Source organism: Pagrus pagrus (assembly GCF_965226575.1).
Source record: "Pagrus pagrus genome assembly, chromosome: 5".
NCBI lineage: Eukaryota > Metazoa > Chordata > Actinopteri > Spariformes > Sparidae > Pagrus > Pagrus pagrus.
Window position 1 is genome coordinate 12,168,129 of NC_140189.1, and position 23,025 is coordinate 12,191,153.

The 23,025-nt window shown below is 42.9% G+C and overlaps 1 protein-coding gene across 1 annotated transcript; it reads left to right on the top strand.

The window, feature by feature from the left end:
- Window positions 1–4,745: 4,745 nt before the first annotated feature.
- LOC311256911 (piggyBac transposable element-derived protein 4-like) lies at window positions 4,746–6,584 on the top strand (the record flags this gene model as incomplete). Its single annotated transcript, XM_084352325.1, has 1 exon — window positions 4,746–6,584. The coding sequence occupies one exon, from the start codon at window positions 4,746–4,748 to the stop codon at window positions 6,582–6,584; it is 1,839 nt and encodes a 612-aa protein (XP_084208451.1).
- Window positions 6,585–23,025: the final 16,441 nt, after the last annotated feature.

Consider the following 23,025-nt stretch of genomic DNA (forward strand, 5'->3'; position numbering starts at 1 on the left):
AGTTTGAAGCATAACAGTCTTCAGTGCCAGTGTTGTCAGCTCTCTTCAAGTAAACTATCTAATGGCTGCTCAAAGAGTGAACAAATGTTAACTGGCCTGGTTTGTGGGACAACAAATTATTAACTTTAGCTTGACTTGTATTGTAGCTCTCTGGATGACAATGCCAGTTAGTAGTTGATTGGTTAGTCCACTGCTTTAGTGGATTTCTTAAAAACTTGACACAGACATTTAAAGGCACAATATGTACCTTCAGCTGTGAGGGGTCTTTCAGTCAGATCAAAGCAAAAGATGTATGCAGAGTGTTGCGTGGGGAGCGCTGGGAGGAGAGGGAGGGTAGAGCCACTGCTCAGAGCCGACCAGCTCTGGTGGAGTCAGGGTGCAGAGTCAGAACTCCTGGAGAACGCATGGGTTGTGTCTGAAATTACTCACTCATTCACTTTTCACTACCCCTGCACCTCACTTTCTGAGTGAGCCTCTTGCAGCTCAGAACAGAGTTACAAGGGGTAGTGGTTGAAATCTCGACATGAAATGAGACAACCCTTCAACCCTCATAAGTAGTCGGTTGACGTTAATGGTGTTTATGTTATAACCAGACTTTCCAATAAGGCGTCTTCTGCTGTGGTGAGTTCTCTTGCGTTACTATGGCAATCCTGGTATTTTCACAATGGCATTACCATTTATCTGATGGACTTATCTGAAGACTGGATGCTCACAATACATCCAAAACTTTGTTATCAATTAAATCATCAAAAAGAGCACAACTCGCTAAACTAAAGAATGCTAACTAACACTAGCAACCTGTGCTCCTACCCTGCCAGTCTGCACTAAAATTAGAGGAGCAGTACCAAATGCAGCATCTTCGATGCAGGACTTTCAGGTGTCATATGCCATCAATGGGGGAATGCAACTTTGAAATATCCAACAATGCAGGACTGTCAAGTACTAACAAAGCACTAACAATGTAACATTAGCTAGCCAGTTGGTTAGCTACTGAGACATCAGCAAACTGGTTGTGATTGTTTTGTACTTGTTATAAAGAAAAGGACCAAAGTACACTGAAACGGCAGATTGTGTGCATCTGGAAAATCTCTGTTTGGAGAACCATGTAGTCCTAACACTTTACCCTACCCCTCTATCACAACAAGAATTGGGCACCCTACCCCTAGACATGAATGTGCACAATGGAGGGGTAGGGCTAAGTGGGGAATTCGAACTGGGCATTACTACCAAGGAAGTTCTATACAGAGTTCTATAGTGAGCTCATCTGTATAAAGAAAAAAGCTTTTGTGTACTACCTACTATCTGTTGCTACATACGTCATTTTTGTTGCACAATTAAGACATGTTGCATTAACATCAGCTGGTGGTGGATTCTCCATAATAGATAGCAGCATGATAAATAACGTTACATTATGTTATAGATTATGTTAAATCTTTGTTATTGGTTATATGAGCAATTTTTATTTATTTATTTTTTTAATTACAAATTACTTTGTGCTCTGTGTGTGACGTGCTGCTCTGCTCTCATTGAACATATTTTTGCGCCAGACCTTGTAGATTTGTCTCCTCCCTGTCATTCAAAAGAAAAACATCGAAAATACTTCATCCTCAGCTCTTACAGCTCTGTGAAAATGCCGTCAAATTTAAATATTTTGTTGTTCACACAATTATTCAACTAGAGACAGAGACGACTAAGACTTGTTGCTCTTGCCACACTAGCAAGACATCATCAACTTTTTAGTTTAAACTATTCCAACACTGTGTGACTGTATTGTCACAAAGCTTATAGTTATTTAATTTCATAACACTACACACTACACACAGTCTTATCTTTATCTTTATTCATCTAAATAAATAAAGATCATCTCACTGTTGTGCACTGAAACGCCAAGTTCCTGTCTTGGTCTTTTACTTCAATGGCCAAAATTGTTAATTGTTGACTTATTCTCTACTTCTCTCTGGGCATCATCAGAATGACCAGCAGGGATTAAAAGCTCATCCATAATGTTGTCCAGATGGTAAGATAATTTACTGGAGGATTGAGTTAAACCAGGAAGTTTCACACATATTTAACCCACGGCATAGCAGAGCTGGCTTCTCTCCATTATGACTTTGTATGTTTGTAACAACAGATGCTACAACTTCTGCACTCTAATATTTAAAAAAAATGACTTTTTTTTATCACTTAGTCTGACAATGTTAGTGCTGTAATTTTGGAGCAATATCTATGTTTGGTACACTACAAATTTCACTATAATTTTAACACACACATCATCTGGAGAGCTCATTGTTAGATGTTGCTCAGTCCTATCTGTGATTTGACTGTTCCTTATGTTGATTCTGTACAATACATTACATTTATTTTCTGGGATTGCCAAGGTTACTAGACTACGTTTTTGCAATCATCAACCCGTGAAAGAGAGATGTTTCATGCTTGCTATATTTACATCTTTTATAATGTATAACAAACAAAAAATTGACTGTATGAGGCTTGACGATGGCACTGAGCAGGTGTAAATCAACATTGAGTGTGACTCGGTGATAACATCAGCAAGCTAGGCTAACTAGTTTTCAATTTCTAAGTGGTGAAATCTAAACTTTGCAACACATGGGAACTCCTTATATTGAGTGTTTGAGAGGGATATGCTGCGTAATTGGCAGCTAATTACTATAATTTTGTGAATCCAGCTGCCTCACAAGGTAAGGATTCAGATTTTTACTTTATTTGGGGTAGTGTTCTTTTCTTGCTTGCAAAATTTGATTGAGAATTGATAACTCCTAAAACGTTCACATGGAAGGGAATGATTACCAGAGATGCAACAACCACTCAGAGTCAAAGTGGAATTCAGGACAGATTATACTTTTCACTGAATACGTCAACTCAAATGTCCTGACTCGCACATGAAGAGTGTTGAAGTCGTTGCTGAATGAATGCTGAGACTGCCCCTCTGCAAACAACTATGCAGCACTTGCCAAAGTGATATTTGCTCGGCTGATCATTACTAACAGAAGAACATTGGCAACTTTCAAAGAAAGGAAAAAGTCAGAACTCGATGAGGACATGGCCGCATGTCTTACCCCTCTTGACAACAAGATGTGGGATTTCTTCACCAGAGTAGAAATCAGGGGGAAATGAAGAGAAGCCCCTCTGCTCTTAAAACCATCAATGGTCGCAGCTATGGAGCTTCTTGTTGGCAATTGTGAGATCTGTGGAGTCTTCAAAGACAACATTAACATGTTTGTAACACCAGGAGCATTATCAGCTTACAGAATGCATCTAGAAGTTTGCAAGAGAAAGTGGTGCTAAACATACCTAATTCTCACCCTGAACAAGTCTCTGGAGGCACATAACAACAATGTCTCAGGTACTCATCTTCAAGACAGTGAAGCAGACCAACTTGCAGATGTTCTTGGCCCTGACATTTGCATGCGCAGAAAGTATTACGACCTGCCCAGGGAACACTCCAGCTTGCAAAAAAAGTTCTACTGGCAATGGAGAAAAGAACTCTCAAGAACTCTCGTATAAAAGGTCAAACCCTTGACGGCTTTGAGCCCCAAAAGGTATGGATATACTGAGTGTGGGAATATTAGTGTGTATATTAATGTAAGAAATGTATTCAGGCATGGAGAGAAAAAAGAATAGACACTGACCGCAGTCACTTTTCATGTCAACACACCATAAAAGGAGGATTAATGGTTATATACAACACCATGACCCTTGTGCCTAAAGAGACAAATACAAACAGTGCAACTATACAGAATTGGACAATTACAATACAAATATGAACACATTTAGGAATTTTTCTTATGAAACTCAACTAATCAGCATTTTGACCTAAGGTCGAACATTCCTCTGGGACAATATGGACGCCTCTTGAGTGTAATTAACACATCGAGGGAGATTGCTGCAGTCAACATTTCTTACAGGGAAGTGATCAGAAGGCAGCTAAACTCTCAGAAATTGGGATTTCCCCATCCTGCTAGCATGCCAGATAAATTTCTAGCACACACTCCCTCTGCACCTCTCTATGACCCGTGGTGGTCACAGATGTATCCAAGACCTCCAGTCTGTAGCTTTTAAAGCACCGTCAACATCCGGATACGGGGTGTTGAGTGTCAAGGACAGTGATGATGCCCAAAATGGAAAAGGCCTGTGCGTCTGCCTGCATGAGAGTGATGCTGCTGAACTTCGTCTTTTAAAGCTTCATTGAAATTTGTCTCTGCCTGACCTGTAGTGGTGGAAGAAGTAGACTATTTAAATCCGTTGCATACATAAGTAGCGATAAAACACACTGAAAATACTCAAGTAAAGCTGCATTCAAACGTTTCAAGTGGCATTTGCATTACCTGTCAAACGAGGGATATTGCATTGTCTCTGACAAAAAAAGTTTCTGTCAGTGTTTTGATATCGAAATGATTTTAACCCTCTAGGCGCCAAAGTCGCATTATTGCGACAGGCAACATTGCTGAATAAAACAGCCCATATCTTTAAATCTACTGCCTTGTGCTGTTACTGCTTGCTACCACTAGATGGCCACTAGATTCAGCTTCAATCCTGACGTCATTTGTGGGTGTGTTTCTATGCAAATTATCTGAGAAAAAAAAGTTTGAAACCTGACACCGGCTGTCAGAGCGGGAGCGCTGAGCGCTGAGCGGGAGAGTGGGAGAGGAGAGAGTAGCGGAGTAGAGGAAGGAGCGTGCTGGACAGATAGAGAGACAGAGAGATTTTTGCAATAAAAAAACAAAATGCCCAGAGGATTATACAGTGCGGATCAGGTGCTTGCACAGATCTTTGCTGATCGCGATTCAGAAGGGGACGATCTGCCCTCTGATGACGATCGCTCGTCAGAGACGAGTGACTCTGACGATGCTGTAGCTGCACACACTGTCACACAAGCAGCACACACTGATCACGGCGAGAGTTTTCTCCGCCGCGGTCGTGGGAGAAATCGGGGAAGGAGAGGACGTGGGGGCGGCAGAGGGGGTCATCAAAATAGGGCTGCAATTGATGATGATGGCTGGGAGTATTTGAGAAGTGAGGAGGTGTTCCATAAATGGATCAGGGACTTTGATGAGCCTGTGGGGTATCGTGGAGACAAGGATCTCACAGATGCTAGTGCATGTGATTTCCTGTCTCTGTTTTTGGATGAGGATTTCTGGAACCTCATCACAAATGAAACCAATCGATATGCTCACCAGTACCTTGAAACACACCAACTTCAGCCAAACTCCAGATTTCATGACTGGTATGATGTCACCATCCCTGAGATGAAAGCCTTTATCTCACTTCATTTGTGCATGGGGCTTGTTGAAAAACCTGAGATTGAGGACTACTGGGCAGGATTTTGGCCAAGTTACACACCTGGCTTTGGCAAAGTGATGACAAGGAACAGATTTGAGATCATTCTTTCTTTCCTCCACTTTGCAAATAATGATGAGCAAGTTGAGAGGGGTCATCCAGGCTATGACAAATTATTCAAAGTGCGTCCAGTACTTGACATGGTCATCCCCCGTTTTTCAGCCATGTATGGTCCGCTCAAGGAACTTTCCCTGGATGAAATGACCATCGCATTCAAGGGGAGGTCAACCTTGAAACTGTACAATCCCAAAAAACCAGATAAATATGGCTACAAGGCATTTGTACTGAGTGAAGCTAGCTCAGGCTATGTTTTACAGTGGTCCATGTACACAGGACACACAGCAGATGAGGATGATCATCATCTCGGTGCGACCCACTGTATTGTCCGTCAGCTGATGGCTCCATACATTGGAAAAGGGCATGAGGTGTATATGGATAGCTACTACACATCACCAGCCTTAGCTAACGAGTTAGCAGCTAACGGAACTGGACTGTGTGGGACAGTGAACTGCAACAGGCGAGGGATGCCACAGGGCCTGAAACCAGCTCAGTTGCCTACGAAAAGGGGAGATGAGCCTGTGTTCATGCGGCATGGCAAATTGCTGGCTTGTGCATGGCATGACACAAAGCGTCTCACCATGCTGACATCAGTTCATGGGAACACATGTGTTCAGAAACGCATCCGTTCAAAAGCAAATGCGACGGGTTTTCGTGACATCAAAAAACCAGAGTGCGTTGACAGTTACAACTCCTTTATGGGGGGAGTTGATACAGCTGATCAACGCATGAAAACGTACCTCTTTCCACACCGATCCAGGAAATGGTACAGCCGCATTATCAATGCGGTTCTTAGCATCAGTGTGGTCAATGCCCACATCATCTACAGTCGGTGTGGTCCTGGCCCACACAAACCACTGAAGGCCTTCATCCAGGACATTGTAACTTCTTTACTTGAGGGTTACTCCAAGAAAGAAGGCAAGAAGGGAGGAAGGCCTTCAGTGGAAGGGGGAGAAATGCCACAGCGGCTCACGGAACGTCACTGGCTCCGCAATGCTGATGATCGTCCAGATTGCGTAGTTTGCTCAGATCGCACCCGTCCTAAGGGGCGACGCCAGACACAGTTCAGGTGCAGTCAGTGTGGAGTAGGACTGTGTGCCGTGCCTTGCAACGAGAGATACCACACACTGAAAAACCCCAAACAATGCCATCTTGATAGATGTGTATAAGTTCAAGTCCCCCCCTTCCCCCCCAAAAAAATCTATAAAGACCAAAAAAAAAACAAAAAAAACAAAAAACAAAAAAAAACTATAAAAACTACTAAAAGCTATAAAAATAGAATTTTACCTGGTGATATACAAATTAGATTAGGGAATTCACTCATATCAGATTCCTCTTCATTTACTCTGAGGATGAGAGGGTCAAAAAAATCTTTGAAAAAATGAAATGAAATGGAAAAAAAATCTACTGTGTAAATATGTTCAGAATTCCGTTTTACTGAATTTTACCTGGTGATATACCAATTAGATTAGTAAATTTACTCCAATCACACTCCTGTTCCTTTATTTTGAGGATGAGATGACAATATACATTTTTTTTTCTGTGTAAATATGTTCAAAAATCAGTTTTACTGAAAGTTACACAATCCAATATGGCTGCCACCTGGTGACGTCACAATATGCAAATTAGATGAGTAAATTTGCTCACATCACAAACTTTAGGTCATTATGAATATTTTTCTCATTTACACTATGGATTTATCTCTCACCACTTCCAAGCTACAGCCTTTTGAAATCTTAAAATCCAAACGGAATATTTTCCTAAATAAACTCTGGCGCCTAGAGGGTTAAGAATTAATACTGCTGCATTATTGTGCATGTTGAATTTAACTGCTGTAGATGTTTAAGGTTGAGCTCATTTTAAAGTACATAATACTCTGTTGGGTAGTTTAATCTACAGCGATGCATCACATTCTATGTTTGTCATGTTGCTGTCCTGTGAGAACCTAGTATCTCTACAGAGTCAACTTTTCATGGTGTCAGAAAAACAGCCCAGTTAAATTGCATCGCTTACCTGGCCATTTCATTAAGTCTAGGCTGGGGTCATGTCCAGGACAGGTTGGATGGAGATCTTAACATCTTCCTTGTAGAATGCGAGGTGTAGTGGAAATTCTCCTTTTGTGAGGTTGAGAGTTGCTAAATCTCAGAAGAATTGTAGACTCAGCGTGATGAATCACATCTCTTTAATACATGCAGCATGGAGAGAAGACCCAAAATGTTCTCTCTCGTCTTCCAAATGTTTCTGACTTAAATACAAACGGAGTGGGGGTTACAACATTTCTTTCCAAAACAATGACCCCCTGATGTTTGGTTGATCATCTCTTTCCCAGGACAGTGACCCTTTGGTGCTTTATTAGAATGTAAATGTCATCTTACTGTAATGGTATGGGCAGTCACAGTTCTGTCACAGTTTAGGTTACAGAAATCATAGATTTAAGTAAATTCCCTTTCTTTCCGCATGGGAACTTGTGACGGTGGTAAACGAAGCGACTCAGCCAACAGTACTCATCCTTGTTGAGCGGAATCAGAGCACGACCAAACGTCTCTTTTGTCTTATGCTGTGTGACCCCAATCATACTTTGCCCGGAACTGTCGAAGTCTGCCGAGGTCACTTCCTCCACCTTGAGGTTGGCCAGGACTCCCTTTCTGTGGCCCGTCGTGCACACGATGAAACCGGCGATGAGGCTGTAGAAATTATCCTATCTTCGTTTTGCTGGGACGTTTTTCGAGGCGCAGCAGAGCTGCTGGTATTTCCTTCTGCGCTTTCCTGAGGAAGGAACTGATGTGGGTGGCCTTCACGAGCATACTTGATTTTATAATGCAACAGATTGACGGTGCGTCTGAACGTCCTTCCTGCACATCTTTGCCGCGGACTTCAGTGTAAAAAGAATTCCTTGTATGAGCTTGCGAGGAGCCTTGACATCAGGGAGTTGTGCTTCCAACAGAAATTGGGGAAATGCCCGAACATTTCCAATGATAATGAGCTGGGTGGTCACAGCGTGTTTTTTCAGGGTGTCACGCCATTCAAGGAGCCTGTCTGTGTTCCTCAAGAAGCTGAAGGTCATCTCAGGAATTGCACGATCTGCCATAAACAGAAGCCACTGTCGAGCGTGGGCCACACGCATTCTGGCATTCTCCTCCTGTCGTTTGTTGGCAGCAGTGATGTGCTTGAACCACACATTCAGAACTTTTTCGTATCAAGGTAGTCTACTCGGGTCGCTCACTATTTTTCTCCTCTCAAATTTTTTGCGAACTGAACTCCCTAGAGTCTGAGGGGTGTACTCCAGCTTCTTCTGAGGGGTGGTGGACGATGACGACGACTGCTGCTGCTGAGGGGTGGACGACAACTGCTGCTGCTGCTGCAGGGTGGACGACGACTGCTGCTGCTGCTGCTGATGATGAGGGGTGGACGACTCCTGCTGCTGCTGCTGCTGGGTGGACTCCTGCTGCTCCTGAGGAGTCAGTAGTGTCAACCGACTTTGACAAGCATTCCTTTCGCCCCTCAGCCGGTGAATTTTTAGCCGGAGACCGATACAGTTGTTACACGTTTGCTCAACTCGAAAGCCATGACCACAGGCGGAGGGAGTGCTGGCGCTGGCGCTGGTGCTGGTGCTGAGGCTGGTGGTGGCATACCCCTATGACTCATCTCCATCTCCTTCTCCATCACTGCTTGACGTGAGCCTCTCCAGGTCCAGGGTGGTCATCATTGCTGGCTGGGGATTTGACTTCCTCAGCCTCCTCAGGGCTTTCAATTTCGCAGTCAGCCATCCTTTTAGCCATCCTAATATTTTTTTGCGTCTCTTTCTTCATTCCGCTGTGCATGTTCTCCATGTGCTTGTCCAGCCGTGAGAGGTTCTTGTGCTTGCAGATGGGACATCGAAGCTTGCCGCTATGGGTTGCAGAAGCGTAGCTGAGCAGCAGCTGGAATTCTTTGGAGTTTCCGACATGGTGATGCTTCAGGAGATGCTGCTGCACAGCGGCGTAAGGCACCAAGCAGACCGGACAGGGGACCAAAGTCCGTTGCATCGTCTCCTCTCAGTTCCAGAAGTCCTTCTGGTAATCCTCCAGTGTAAAAGAGAGTTTGTGGGGCCTTGCGCCGATGCGGCTCCTTCGCTGCCTTCACTTCACCAGGTGGATCGACCGCTTGAGGAGTTCTTTAAAACCACACAACAAGGTACTTGTTGATGAGTAGGAGAATCAGAAGAAGAGCCAGCAGAGTCACTTCACGGGGGAAGGAATCCATGAAACAGTATATCTCAACATCAGCAGGTGAGTTTTCTTCTCGGGGAGGGGGGCGGACGTGTGCCATATCGGGATGCGGCTCATGCGAGCGAGGGAGCCAGCCAGCCAGTCGGTTCGTTTTGGAAAGGATCTCATTTCCAGGAGTCCTTCTGGTAGTCCTCGGGTTTCAAAGAGAGTTTGTGGAGCCTTGTTTTCAAAAGGTCAGGTAGAGGTCGATCACTTCACCAGGTGGATTGACTGACTGCTCCTCGAGGAATTATTTAATCTCATGTGTTTTAAATTTATTAAATTATTTTATTAAGTAACATAGTTTGTCTTCAATGACACATAGTCTGGAACAGCAACAGCGGCAGCAGCAGCAGAGAGGGTTTGAAGGCCAAATTGTCTAAGTTGTCTACATTTTTTCAGCAAGAAGTGCATTATTTGGGGCATGTCATCTCAGCCCAGGGTGTTTCAACTGACCCCAGCAAAGTGGAGGTGGTAGCCAGCTGGCAGCCCCCGACCACTATCTTGGAGCTGCGATCCTTCCTCGGGTTCGCAAGTTATTATTGTCGCTTCGTGGAGGGTTTCGGCAAGCTGGCTGCCCCTCTCCATCGCCTTGTTGCTGAGCTTGAGCGGTCAAAGGCCAAGCGGTCTGAACCCTGTGTTTCAGAGAGGTGGTTGACAGAGCATCAGCAGAGTTTCGACGCCCTAAAATCCAAACTTACCACCACCCCCGTGCTTGCGTACGCTGATTTCTCCCTTCCCCTCATCTTGGAGATCGACGCAAGTCACGGAGGTCTGGGTGCTGTACTAGCACAAGAGCAGGGAGGCAAAGTGCGGTCCATAGCATTCGCCAGCCGAAGCTTTAGACCAACAGAGCGTAACCCAGCCAACTATAGCTCCATGAAGCTGGAGTTTTTGGCGTTAAAATGGGCTATGACGGAGAACTTCTTCGAGAAGTGCGTTGTATTTACGGATAATAATCCTCTTAGCCATTTGTCCTCAGCTAAACTCGGAGCCTTGGAACAGCGTAGGGCAGCACAGTTGGCATCGTTCGATTTCAAAATTCGGTATCGGCCTGGCAAAAACAACATAAACCCAGATGCGCTGTCCCGCTTACATCCACTGATGGACGCTGACTTGGGGGCAATAGTGTCCGGTACCCCACTTCCACACCCTCTAAAAGAGGCCCTTCAGGCCCAATGGCCTCTAGCATGTCAGTCGGCTGTCTGGGCCTTGCCACAGTATCCGCCAGCTGACAATGGCGCACTTCAGCAAGCGACCCGGTGATCCTTGAAGTGTTGGCTTTTTGGCGGCAGAAGCAATATCCGGGTCGTGAAGAACGCAAGCAACTGTCCCAGCGCTCTTTGGTTCTTCTCAAGCAGTGGGGCAGACTGGTTGAGCAGGCTGGAGTCATTTATAGAAAAGTCTTGCACCCAGTTGGGGGGGAAACGTGTTACTGGCCAGGGATGTCTGAGGACGTGAGACACTGGTGTCAGACCTGTGAATGGTGCTTAGTGGCCAAGGATTGTGGGCCACCTGCCCGTAGCTTCATGGGACATCTGTTGGCTTCGGAGCACAATGAGATCTTGGTGATGGATTACACTGTGCTGGATCCAACCCAAAATGGGTTGGAGAACGTTGTCGTCCTCACCAACGTGTTTAGTAAATACACCCTTGCTATCCCTACCCGTGACCAACGGGCCTCCACCGTTGCTCATGTCCTGGCCAGAGGTTATTTTCTTTGGTTCCGGTTTGGTTTCTTTATTTCTTTTGGTTTTGGTTGAGAACCAATAAGCTATTGGGTTAATTTGTGTTTTCCCTTTAACCTTGTATTAAGATAAGTTGTTTTCTATTTGTTTTTCTGGGTTTTTCTTGTCCCCTTTTTGTTTCCTGTTCCTAGTAGCTGAGAGCCAGCTATGGAGGTGGTGTCCCTGGGTGATGGTTTCCCTCTGCGTGCTGTGTGACACTTTTCGGTTTGTTTTCTCTACACATTATAATCTGAGTTGTTTCACGTGAGTGGGGTGCTCTGTAACTTGAAGGATTTCCTTTCCCTCCTACCCTTTCCTGCTGTGTCTTCTCCTCGCTACAGGAACCATTTATTCCCCTATTCCCCCCTTAGACTTTTAAATTTGCTATATTCGTTATGAAAATAAAATTGGTTGTTATCACTTACTGAACCACGTCTCCTGCCATTTTGAGTTACGTACCTGTGTGTCCTTTTTGTTTTGCTGATTATTGTTGCACTCACTTCAATTTACTTTAAAGGTCCTGGGGTGAAACCCCCCAGGTGGCGTTGTCGGTTTAGGTTACAGAAATCATAGATTTAAGTAAATTCCCTTTCTTAATTTAATTCTCTTTTTTGGTCCAACCCTCGTACTGCCACATTACCATCTATCTGCCTGTAACACTTCAGACAGAGAGAATTGCCTCTCGTCTGACTTCCTGACCTTCATCCCAAAAGGGGATTCTCCCCTCCTCTTCTCACATCCTCATATGGTCCTTGGTACATTGCTTACTGAACGGAAAACTATTTAATTTCTCACAGAGGTTCATGCTGGTCACCATGGCCATGACTGTCAGTCAGCGTATGAATCGAGGCAGGGAACATGTACTTTTGGAGGTGCTTTCTACTTCCTTTAGCTACCGGGCAGTTTCCTGCAGCTTCGTCCCTCAACTCCAAGCTAGCCCTTAACTGCACTCTCCAAAGACAGCTAGCATGCCACTGCTTGTTTTCTGCTTAGAATTAGAATAACTTTATTGTCCAGCCAGGGCAGGAAAATTGTCTCCGTTCTCATCCAGGAAAACACATAAACAAACATGTCAACAGGGTTAAAAACTAAAACAAGATAACATCACATCAATAAATCAAAGACCTCTCGACTTTACAACAGTCAGTGCATTCATACCCATAGTGTTCAGGTCACACTCTTATTTGGCTTTAAACAAGCCCTTGTAGATCTTTTTCTTTGCCAGAGGTATTCTGTATCATTGCCCTGAGGGGTGCAGCTCAAACTCAATGTAGAGGTGTGTTTTGTAATTTTTGAGGGACGGGGCTTTCCTGTTTACAGCTGTGCTGTCAAGACCATCTAGTTGCTTCTGTTGGCGGCCTGTCATCTTCCCTGCTGTCTTAACAATCCTTTGCCTGTCTGTCCTTTCCAGCTCTACCCAGGGTGCTCCAGCTTGATTGGGTTATAATGTTCACCTGGCCTGGGAGAGGTGCTTAAAAGTTCCTGTGCCAGCATCGGAAGAGAGTCTACAGGAGTGGGGACTGCTGGCTTTTATCACTCCAAGCCAGGAATTTCATACTAGCCCCTTTTAGTTAGAAAATGTGCCACATTTGCAGCCAGGTAAAGGCTGCTATCTGCCGCCTTGTCTAAGTGAAACAGGTGTAATATTCCTCCTGTGCAAAAAAGCCGCCACTGGGGTAGGCAATGTGATGTGACGTGAAGCTGGGCGTGAACAGTGACGAGTGATCTGGTTAATGGCGATTCTCTCGGCTGTGATGGTTAGCATCTCCCGGATCTCAGCGGCTTTCCAGTTGCTCATCTTGACGTCCGCGGATGAAGTGATCAACTGACTGCTGTGATCAGCTGTTTCCTGCTTTTAAAACTCCCGGCTGTGGATCAGTGCATGTCACTGACATCTCCGCCCATGTCACGCAATTGCCGGCACATCTACGCTTTGGATTAGCATAGCAATGGAGGCAGCAAGAAGTGTACCCTCTGAGGCGCCATATTGGCGGACCAAAACAGACTCCAAATATACAACGGTCTGTCTAAATTCACGGACCTAGCCGCAAAAAGGACAGCCAAATTTGCGGGTTGCTGTCCATTATAAAAACGGCTACTGTTGTCTTTTGAGTTAGTGTCTTTTTGTTTATCATAATTTAGTGTTGGTGGTTGTTCTATATGTAAATACATCTCATGGAATTGGTTATTTTTAAAGGTGTCATTCGTGGTTGATTTGAGGTCAGTGGTTGAGTTTTGTTTGCCCCTTAGGGCTGCCTAAAGGTGGGGCGTAACACCACAGCTTTAAACAGAAGAAAATCCTTTGACCAGTCTGTCTATCAACTGTTTATTATTACAGAGGCAACAAAGGAAGAAACCTTGAAGAAACCCTTATTTGTATAGCCCAAATTCACAAATCACAGTTTGCCTCAGAGGGCTTTACAATCTGTACAGAGACGACACCCCCTGTCCTTCGACCCTCGATTCGAGTGAGGAAAAACTTGCCCCAAAAAGAAGCCCTTTTAACAGGGAAAAAAAAAATGCGGAAGAAACCTCAGGAAGAGCCACAGAGAAGGGATCCCTCTCCCAGGACGGACAGACGTGCAATAGATGTCGCATGTACAGAGCAGATCAATGAGATCACAATGTATACAATTATAATGGATGGTTGACAGGAAAGTACATAAAGAGGTATTACAGCAATAATAATGAAATGCACATGGAAATGTGATTATTAGTGATAACAGTAGCAGTGGTTAACGGTAAGGATAGTATGTAGTAATGCATTACAATAATAGTAGTGGAACGTATGTAACAGAGATATGACTAATATTAGCAACAGTAGTGGTGGGTGTCAGGCAGGGCCATGGCAGTAGGCGCATCCACGATCGGGCAGGGTCATGGCAGTAGGCGCATCCACGATCAGGCAGGGCCATAGCAGTAGGCGCATCCACGATCCACGACCCGGGCGCGGCCAGGATCCATGGGAGCCTGTAGACATATGTCATTTATGGGGTGATTATATGTAAGTGGTTTTGTGAATGAATGAATGAATGAATGAAGAAATAAATTAATAAATAAGAATAAGAAAAATATAATATTTGACAGAAGAGAAAATAGGTGTGTTTTAGCAACTTTTTATTGCCAATATAAGAACGTATCAATCAATCAAACTAAATATAAGTGTAAGAAGAACTATTTTGTACAGTCTAAGGTCATAGTAGCACTACTTCCTGTCAAGCTGGCTACCAGATCTCTGTACATAGGACACTGTGGCCTAGTGTGCGTCTCAGTCATTTTAGTATTACAATGGGAAATGTCTTTATTTTATGTGTCCCACTTTTCAGTCTGTGTGCCATCCTCTTCCTTTGCTATTCACAGCACACATTGGAGACGTTGCTTTAGTCTGTAACTCCATCGTAGTTGGTCTTCTTGAATCCACTTTTAGACACCCGAATGCTGCAGCCAAGCTTGTCTCCAGCCTCCCAACATTCTATAATGTAACTCGTCAATCCTTTTTCCCCTGGCTGCCTGCCTATGTTTCAGAACACTGTTGCAGCTATAAGGCAATCTAAATGCCATGATTCAACCTAACACTTTGGCCTGGCTTCTGCACTTGGCTGTTGCTAGTCAACTAAGGCTCTATTCTCTGTGCCACGTCATGGCTCTTGCCCTCATTGACACCACAGTGGAAGCCTGTCCCCACACTGATAAGAGCTGCAGTCTGTCTATTTTACACCATTTACTGAAAACCCATTTTCTTCCAATCCCAACTTCTTGTTTGACCTTAAGAGTTTTACCCAACCCTGACTACTTGCACCATCCACACACACTGCAAAGGCTTGTGTCCTTGTTGATACCATATCTGTAGACTGCTGACTGGGCAGATGCTGCTATTTAACCTTCTTGACTAATGTAGAACTCGCTGCTCATTGCACTCTGAAGTACTCTGCTCTTTGCACAGTTGATGCTTGAGGAATCTTCAGTCTTTTACACTTCCACTTACTGTAGGTAAGCTCTGGATAAAACCATCTGCCAAATGCCTAAATGTGAATTGTTATTATCTTAAAGAACACATGTGCATGGAAGTGCCTGCTTTTGCATGCCTCATTTACAGAGCGTTTTTTTTTTTTTTTTTGAAAGTTACATTTAAGTATTCCATACGACCATCAGCTGGTACACTCAGCATCAAGCACAGTAGTACTGCAAGAGTTTCATTTATGAATATGAATAACTTTATTCAGCTAATCTTAGTCCAGGCAGAGGCTCAAGTGGACCCACAAAGGATAAATGACTGAAAACTGTACAAAACATGTGTAATAATGATAAAATGAAATTAGAATTGATATTGGAAAAATCATATTCAAGAGAATATACTGTGAGGGAGCGAACTGGCAGTCACAGATTTATTTGAAATTAGGTTAGTTTTGTGGTTGCGTTTTTTTGGTTCTAAAAAAAAGTAAAGCTACCAATTTACAAACAACACAATCTCAATCCTCATGTCTATCAGCGACGTGTCTGATTGGTCGAACTTCAAAGACGTCACGCTGTGGGTGTTGTTTCATAGATCCCGGAAGTGAAAATGTAGATTAATCGATATTCTGAAGAAAGATCTGATTATTAGCCATAACGTTGTAACCATCCAAGGCAGACTGTGTAACGATAGTATGTGCTTCTGTCGAGTCCAAAATCCCCGTGTAATATCAACTTTATTAAAAAAAAACACGTATTATTTCCAACGTCATATCACGGAGAAGCACTACATTACCCATAATCCTCATGTCTATCAGCGACGTGTCTGATTGGTCGACTTGAATGAAATGGTGCTATATTGATAAAATTCAACAATAAAAGTGAAAGTTGGCTTGAATTTTGACTTCTTGTTTTTCGTTTTTTCCTAATTTTCACCAGCATCTTTCTGGTCCACATCACATCACATTTAATGTAATTTTTAATTCAATGAGTGAAATTTAATTTTTTATCTGAAAAACATTATTATGAATTCAAGGGTCAGAGGTCACTGATAAGTGTTAAATTAATAAATCACTTAGAATTTGATGCAGGAAGCTGAGATGAAGATGAGCTTTTAATATTTGTCCCAGAATGTCTAGTAGATTGTGTGTGCAAAAATTCAGAGCTCTGTGACATTCAGAAGGGTCAAAAATAATGCTCCTTTCTCTGACCTCATATTAAAGGAGAAATGTTTCAACAGCAATTCTTTAATAGCTTACAGATGCTTTGGCCTATCAGGCTGAATTTTTAATAAGTGTATCAGGGGGCTAGGGCCACCCACTATGTACAGATTCAGGCCCGTGTGACCTTCACAAGTGTCAAAGGTCACCATTTTATTGGTATTTGACCTTTACGACTGCTCTTTTTTAATATCTCACAAACGCTTTGAGATAGGACCCTGAAATTTCAGTATGTTGCTTGTGAGACGACCTCTTATCATAAACTTTTGGTCCCGTTGCAATCGGACCCCCGTGAGGCTACTTGGCTTTCTGATTGGCCCACAGAGTTGGGTCTTGGGGGCATTCATCCAAGCCTTGTCACCACTCCACAGGCCAAGTTTCAAACGATTCGGTCCATCTCCATGGAAACGGCGGCCTCCAGAAGGCAGCAGAAAGTGTCTGTCTAAAGCCCCACCCCTCGAGAAGCGTGGGTCCGATCGGCACCGAACGGACGTCTACGCGCTCATCCCAGGCCGCCAAACCACATATTAACAATTCAGACCTGCACGACTTTTAGAACAAAAGTTTCTCCAAAGCTCTGAAAAATCAGGTGCTGTCAGACATATGGCCCTCTACACCCTCTCATGCAGCTGGCATCCTTTTTCTGCTTTCTGTAGTCGACGCAGGCACCATACAAAAAGGCATGTTCGTTGTTGATGACATAAGTGTTTTCTCTTTAGTTATATTGTGTTTTCTCCGGTGTTGAACAGTGGAGTAACAACACCATTCTCCTCTCTCAGTTTACAGGCAAAGAAAGGTTTTGTTTGTACATGACCCCTTTTTTAAAATCATTGGGCGTCAGGAGCTCGAGTGCAATCCTGGTACATGTAGGCATTGCATTTAGGCTGTGTAAGCAGGACAGCTCACCAAAACTCAACTTTGTCAGTCAACTTTGGTGTTTTTGGCAGCTACCAGATAGCTCCACCTCACTCTGGTCTGGAGGTTGCGGTATGATTCTATATTTGAAGGGGCTCTGTGGAACTTTTGCGTTTGGTCATCAGTTTATGTTAGCGGCCTCCATTTAGAAACTAACATTAGCTACTGATAGAAAGGCACTGAGATGAGGCAGTCGAAATGTGTGTCAAGCACATCATTTGGACTGTCATGGAAAATCTGACTTTCTTTCACAAAGGAAGTCCAGCAGCGTTAAAAACGTAAACAAATCATCCAGAGATGAGGAGGGTCGCATTTTTTACGTCATGTTACAATCTGCTCCCATACGGCCTAAAAAAAGTGACCAATACATGTAAATTACTAGGGGTGTAACAATACATGTATTCGTATTGAATTGTTTCGGTACAGGACGTTTGGTTCGGTACAGGGCTGTGCACGAGTGAGTTTCCAGAACGGAAGTTGCGTGTGTTTATTTTCTGCCTGCAGCTACACGTGCAGCCCGTTTACATCATGGCTAACGCTAGCACGAAACCAGAGCTTGAAGACCCTCCCTTGTCGCTTAAGTCTCCTGCTTGGGAACACTTCCTGGTTAAATATTGCAACGGAGAAAGACGAGTCCGGCACGGCGCAGTTCCGCCGAACAGCTGGAGAAACGAAACCAAGGAATTCCCGTGATAATTACATATTCACACACGACTGCAGTTGTACGTGTTATAAACATAACAACACGAAGTGTTCCCGACTGAAGGATTAGAAGAAGAGCGCATATTTGTCTCCTTTTTGAGGTTTTTGTGCTTGTATCAACACGGAGTGTTTTATTTCGAAAATCAACCGGATGTATTGTTGTTGTTTCGTGTCAGACTTCCTGTCTGCTCTGTGCTAAATTCGGCTAAATTTCTGCGTTGTGCCGCGGCACTTGAAACGGCACCACCCGAGTGTGAATATCACTGCTACAAGAAAAAAAATGACCTTAGTGCAAACGCAGCTGACTTTGGCAATCAAGCAGCCTCTCCCTACAACTCAGCCCGTATGAACAACACACCAGTGCAAACCTGGCAGAGGGACTTAAAGAGACAGTGACAATAATTTATTTAACTTATTGCCAGATAGATAGATAGATACTTTATTAATCCCGGTAGGGAAATTCAGAAGGCGGCACTTTACAACAGTATTCTATTTTTTTATTTTATTTTCATATTTTGTATAATGTTACAATAAATTGTTGGTTTACAAAAGTTCCGAATAAACAACAAGCAAATATATGTTTTGCATTTTGTTCCCGTACTGTACCGAAAATGAACCGAACCGTGACCTCAAAACCGAGGTACGTATCGAACCATGATTTTTGTGTATTGTTACACCCCTATAAATTTCTACAAATTGTTACATCAAGCCCCTTTACAAAGACACCTCATCCCTGAAAAGGCACATTGTTGTTAGGTTAAAGTGTGGCCTTTTCCTCTCTACACCAAAAACAAGTATAGATTAGATGTGAATAAAGATACAAAGCAACACCTTTCTTTCTTGCCTCTTGTCCCTGTTCTGAACTTTGTTCTTTGATATTTAAGTTCCTTCAGTGTAACATGATACAAAGTCGACAAATGCTGCCAGAGGATTACCAAGGCCATGAAGCATAAAGGTTTCTTGGGCACCTGGGGATGAGGTTTGTATTAAAGACAGATATCTAACAACTGTGAATGTTCCCTACAAAAAATGAATGCATATAGGCCAGACATTTACTGTAGTTATTTAGTCATCACTCTTTGTCATTACTGAAATGTCGTATCATTTTCCAAACTATATATTTTACAAAATGCCACACTATAACGTTTATTCCAGTCCAGTCCAACATACAGAACAAGTGCTTTTTGTGTCACGCGTGTGCATATCGTGTATGTGTTTGAGTGTATGCAGGCACAATGGCAAGGTTAATGACTATGCTAAGGAACTGAGAGGCAACCAGAGACATTTCCGATTTGGCCTCAGTGCAGGAAGGCAGCAGACACCAGAGCTGCTAATAGACAGAGTTTGGCCGATGTAAAGTGGATTCCCTGTTGTTGCTTCTCTCTTTAACCTAGTCAGGGTCATGGATAGAAGGAGTCTGCCAAGTGGTTGTTTGTGTTGCTGTTTTGTTCTGAATCTTACGGAGAAATCCACCTTCAGATACTTTTTGTATGTTCGCTATCATCAGTGTGGTCTGGTTGTTGCTCTGCAGGTTTTGCAGTATGTCACGATGAAGTGGTATAGTTTACTTTTGCTATGCTTGGCTTCAACCTTCTTGATCTGATTACTAATAAGTTGGTGATTTCTTACTTTTGACGTAATGACCCGTATTAACTCAAAACACTGCCTATGTGATTGCATTGCATTCAGGTCTATGGAGGCTTCTGTTGGTAGAAACATGACCATTTCTGCCTCTTCTGTGATTTTATGGTACTAGAGCAGTGCAGTAAATGAGGGGTTTACATATCCAAGTCCTAAGCTTCCTGAATTGCTCACAGACTGATCTGTGCCGTCCTGAGAATATCAAACATATTTGATATTTCCACTTAAAAATCTGGATGGTTACAGTTCGTTGGTACTTTCCATACCACACCGACCAATGTGAGAGCCATCCTGGAGCAGCTGACGGTGCTGGCAAGTAACAGTTAACTTTCTAGCCAAGCCCCAGGAAGAGACACACTGTGTGAAAACACATTTTGATGCACTTAAGCCTTACATTGTGGAAGAAGTGGCTTTAAAATGGTGGATACATTTTTCTTGACTGTCACAACCCCCATGAAATGACCTGTTTGACCGACATAATTTGAGCCTTTTGGTAAAATATATTTTGGAAAAAAGAGACACAAAATGAAATCATATATATATATATATATATATATATATATATATATATATATATATATATATATATATATATAAATGATCATATATTTTGCTAGAAATAAGGTCCAGGTTGTAAAAAACGGTAGTTATCCTTTAAAGCAAGTTGTTGCAACATGCTAACCTACATTTTGTCTAGGTCTCCATGAGATCACATGAGAGGGATGCGGTCATGATCGCACAGATTTTTCTGTTCTTGTTTGCTTTGCAACTATTATTGTCTATTGTCAGAAAACTCCCACCTTCATTGGAGACGGATCAGGCTGATGCAGGTCAACTCCTAAACACTGCCCTGCATTCCGTTGCTTATTTGAGGAACAAAAAGTAGGTGTGTGTGTGTGTGTGTGTGTGTGTGTCTTTGTCTTTACCTTAGTAACAAACAGTTAATCATCATTGGCTCTCGGAGCGACATCCTCTCCTGTGCAACACAGGCACACGTTAATCAGGCCCATGCACTGTGATATTATGTATTCACAGTAGCATGTCTGGTCTAATGATACCCCTGCTGATAGTGGGATAGTGGTATAACGCGCGCGCGCGCGTGTGTGTGTGTGTGTGTGTGTGTGTGTGTCTGTGTGAGTTATTAGAATATTTTTTAATACATGTGTATAAACTAACACAATACATGAATTACTCTCTATATTGGGTAATCTGGTGGATTACCACCAAAATGACCACTCACTGCAGTTCTAGTAGTTATGGAATTCTGGCACTTTAAGTGTATGTCATTGTGAACCAACACAAAGGTGCACTTTACTACCTTTTTTACCAGAGCTTTTAATCGCATGTCAGCTCTAAACTAATGTCTAACAATTACTGCCACCACACATATTACCTGCTAAATACTGCATTAGCATGTTAACATTGTTATATTTATATTTACTTTGCCATAGCATAAGGATAAAAAGAAACTGTAACTTATATCCATTGTACTATCTTCATATTGAGCATTATTGCACAGAGAGACTATTACAGTCTCAGTAGGTTTTGTTATAATTAATCTAGGTAATTGATAACATTTTTTTTATGGTCCAAAAATATTTAAGTAAAATTTTTTACATGAAAATCATTTACCTTTTTTACCAGCCAGGTCTGTACTGCTAACACACCAGACTGCAATCTGCAATTGTTAAAGCTTATTGATATGCAGTAGAGTATGCTGACATTTACACAGTGACCTCACTATCACAGCTCCTGTTTGGCCTTTTACACCAGCAGTTATGTAAAGCAAGAAGTGATTTCCACCAGAAAACATGCTTGGTCATGCCCAGCCAGATAACCTCACATTGAGCTAGAGCCAGCAGATCGCTGCTTCATTTATATTACTACAGTAAGCCTTTCATTCCCTTTCAACTTTTTATGAGATTGTAACACAGTGAGGTTTTAAACTACCCCCTGCTCCCTTCACTGCTGCAATGAAGGCACGCGTCCCTACAATCCTTTGATTGGTGGTGATAAGTTCAACCCAAACACACGCAAAGAAATTCAATTCTATAGTATAGTATAGTAAAGTCGACTTAGCTTCTTTTTTGGCAGCAAGCAGCATTGAAAGTAGCTGCAGGTTTTAATATCTATTCAATATAAAAATCTTTGCAGGGTGGGTCTTGAATGGTGATTATTACAGTGGAGCTTTGCAAACCATCTTCTTATCAGGTCAGGTAGCCAGGAAGGGTTTAACATAAGAACAAAAATGTCATCTTCCATCCAGCTGGCTCACATTTCCAGTGGGAGCAGGGTGCTACGAACACTGACAATAGGGCTGTAAGGGGAGCAAAAGCACGCCTAAGGGCCCGTATCTACATAGCGTTTTTTTCTGAGCACCAGCATCTTCTTCATTAGTTTCTAATGAGGAGTGAGTGTCTTTGGTAGCATGCGGAGAAGAAGAGAAAAAGCGCTTCTCCCCTTGTCTTGAGAGTGCTCCGCCTTTTTTGTGTGGCTGCTCTGAGAGGTTCTAGATGCAAATTTCTCAACTTTTCAGACAGGTGCTCCTGGCTTTTTTTTTTTTTTTTTTCCAGGCAACCAATCATATATTCGATTGGTTAGGACTAGTCTCCCATTGCTCTGATAATTCAGAAAATCCTGGAGAAGCTTGTTCTGCCTGTGTCTGTCCATCCTGACTTTTATCGCACAAAAACACTCATAACAGAGACAGAAAGTCCATTTGTGTGAGCAGATTGTCTGTACACTGAATGTCGCTGCTGAGTGTTGTGCTTTTTTGCCCCTACGCGTTGAAAGCTTGTGTGTTCAGTGTTAGCAGCTGTCAATCAAAACCAAAACAGCGTTTTTGTTTTATGTTTGTTGTGTAGTTGTTACACGGCTAAGCTTGTTTCAAAGGTTATGTATGTGCATGCTTGCACCAGTGCCATAGGTGCTCTCCTGTACTTAAACAAATAGCACTACAACTCTGAATATAAAGTAGCATAATATGGGAATATTCAACTAAAGTACCTTAAAGATTGTACTTGAGTACAGTATTGAGTAATTATTACATTCCATATACAGTACAGTTATGCCTGCTGTAGCAGGTTCCTTTGCTTCTGTAAACATACTAATCACTGTAAAAATACTCCACTACGAGTAAAAGTCCTGCATTCAAATCAGTCTTTAGTCAAAGTATCATAATATGAGCAAATTGTACTCGAGCATGAA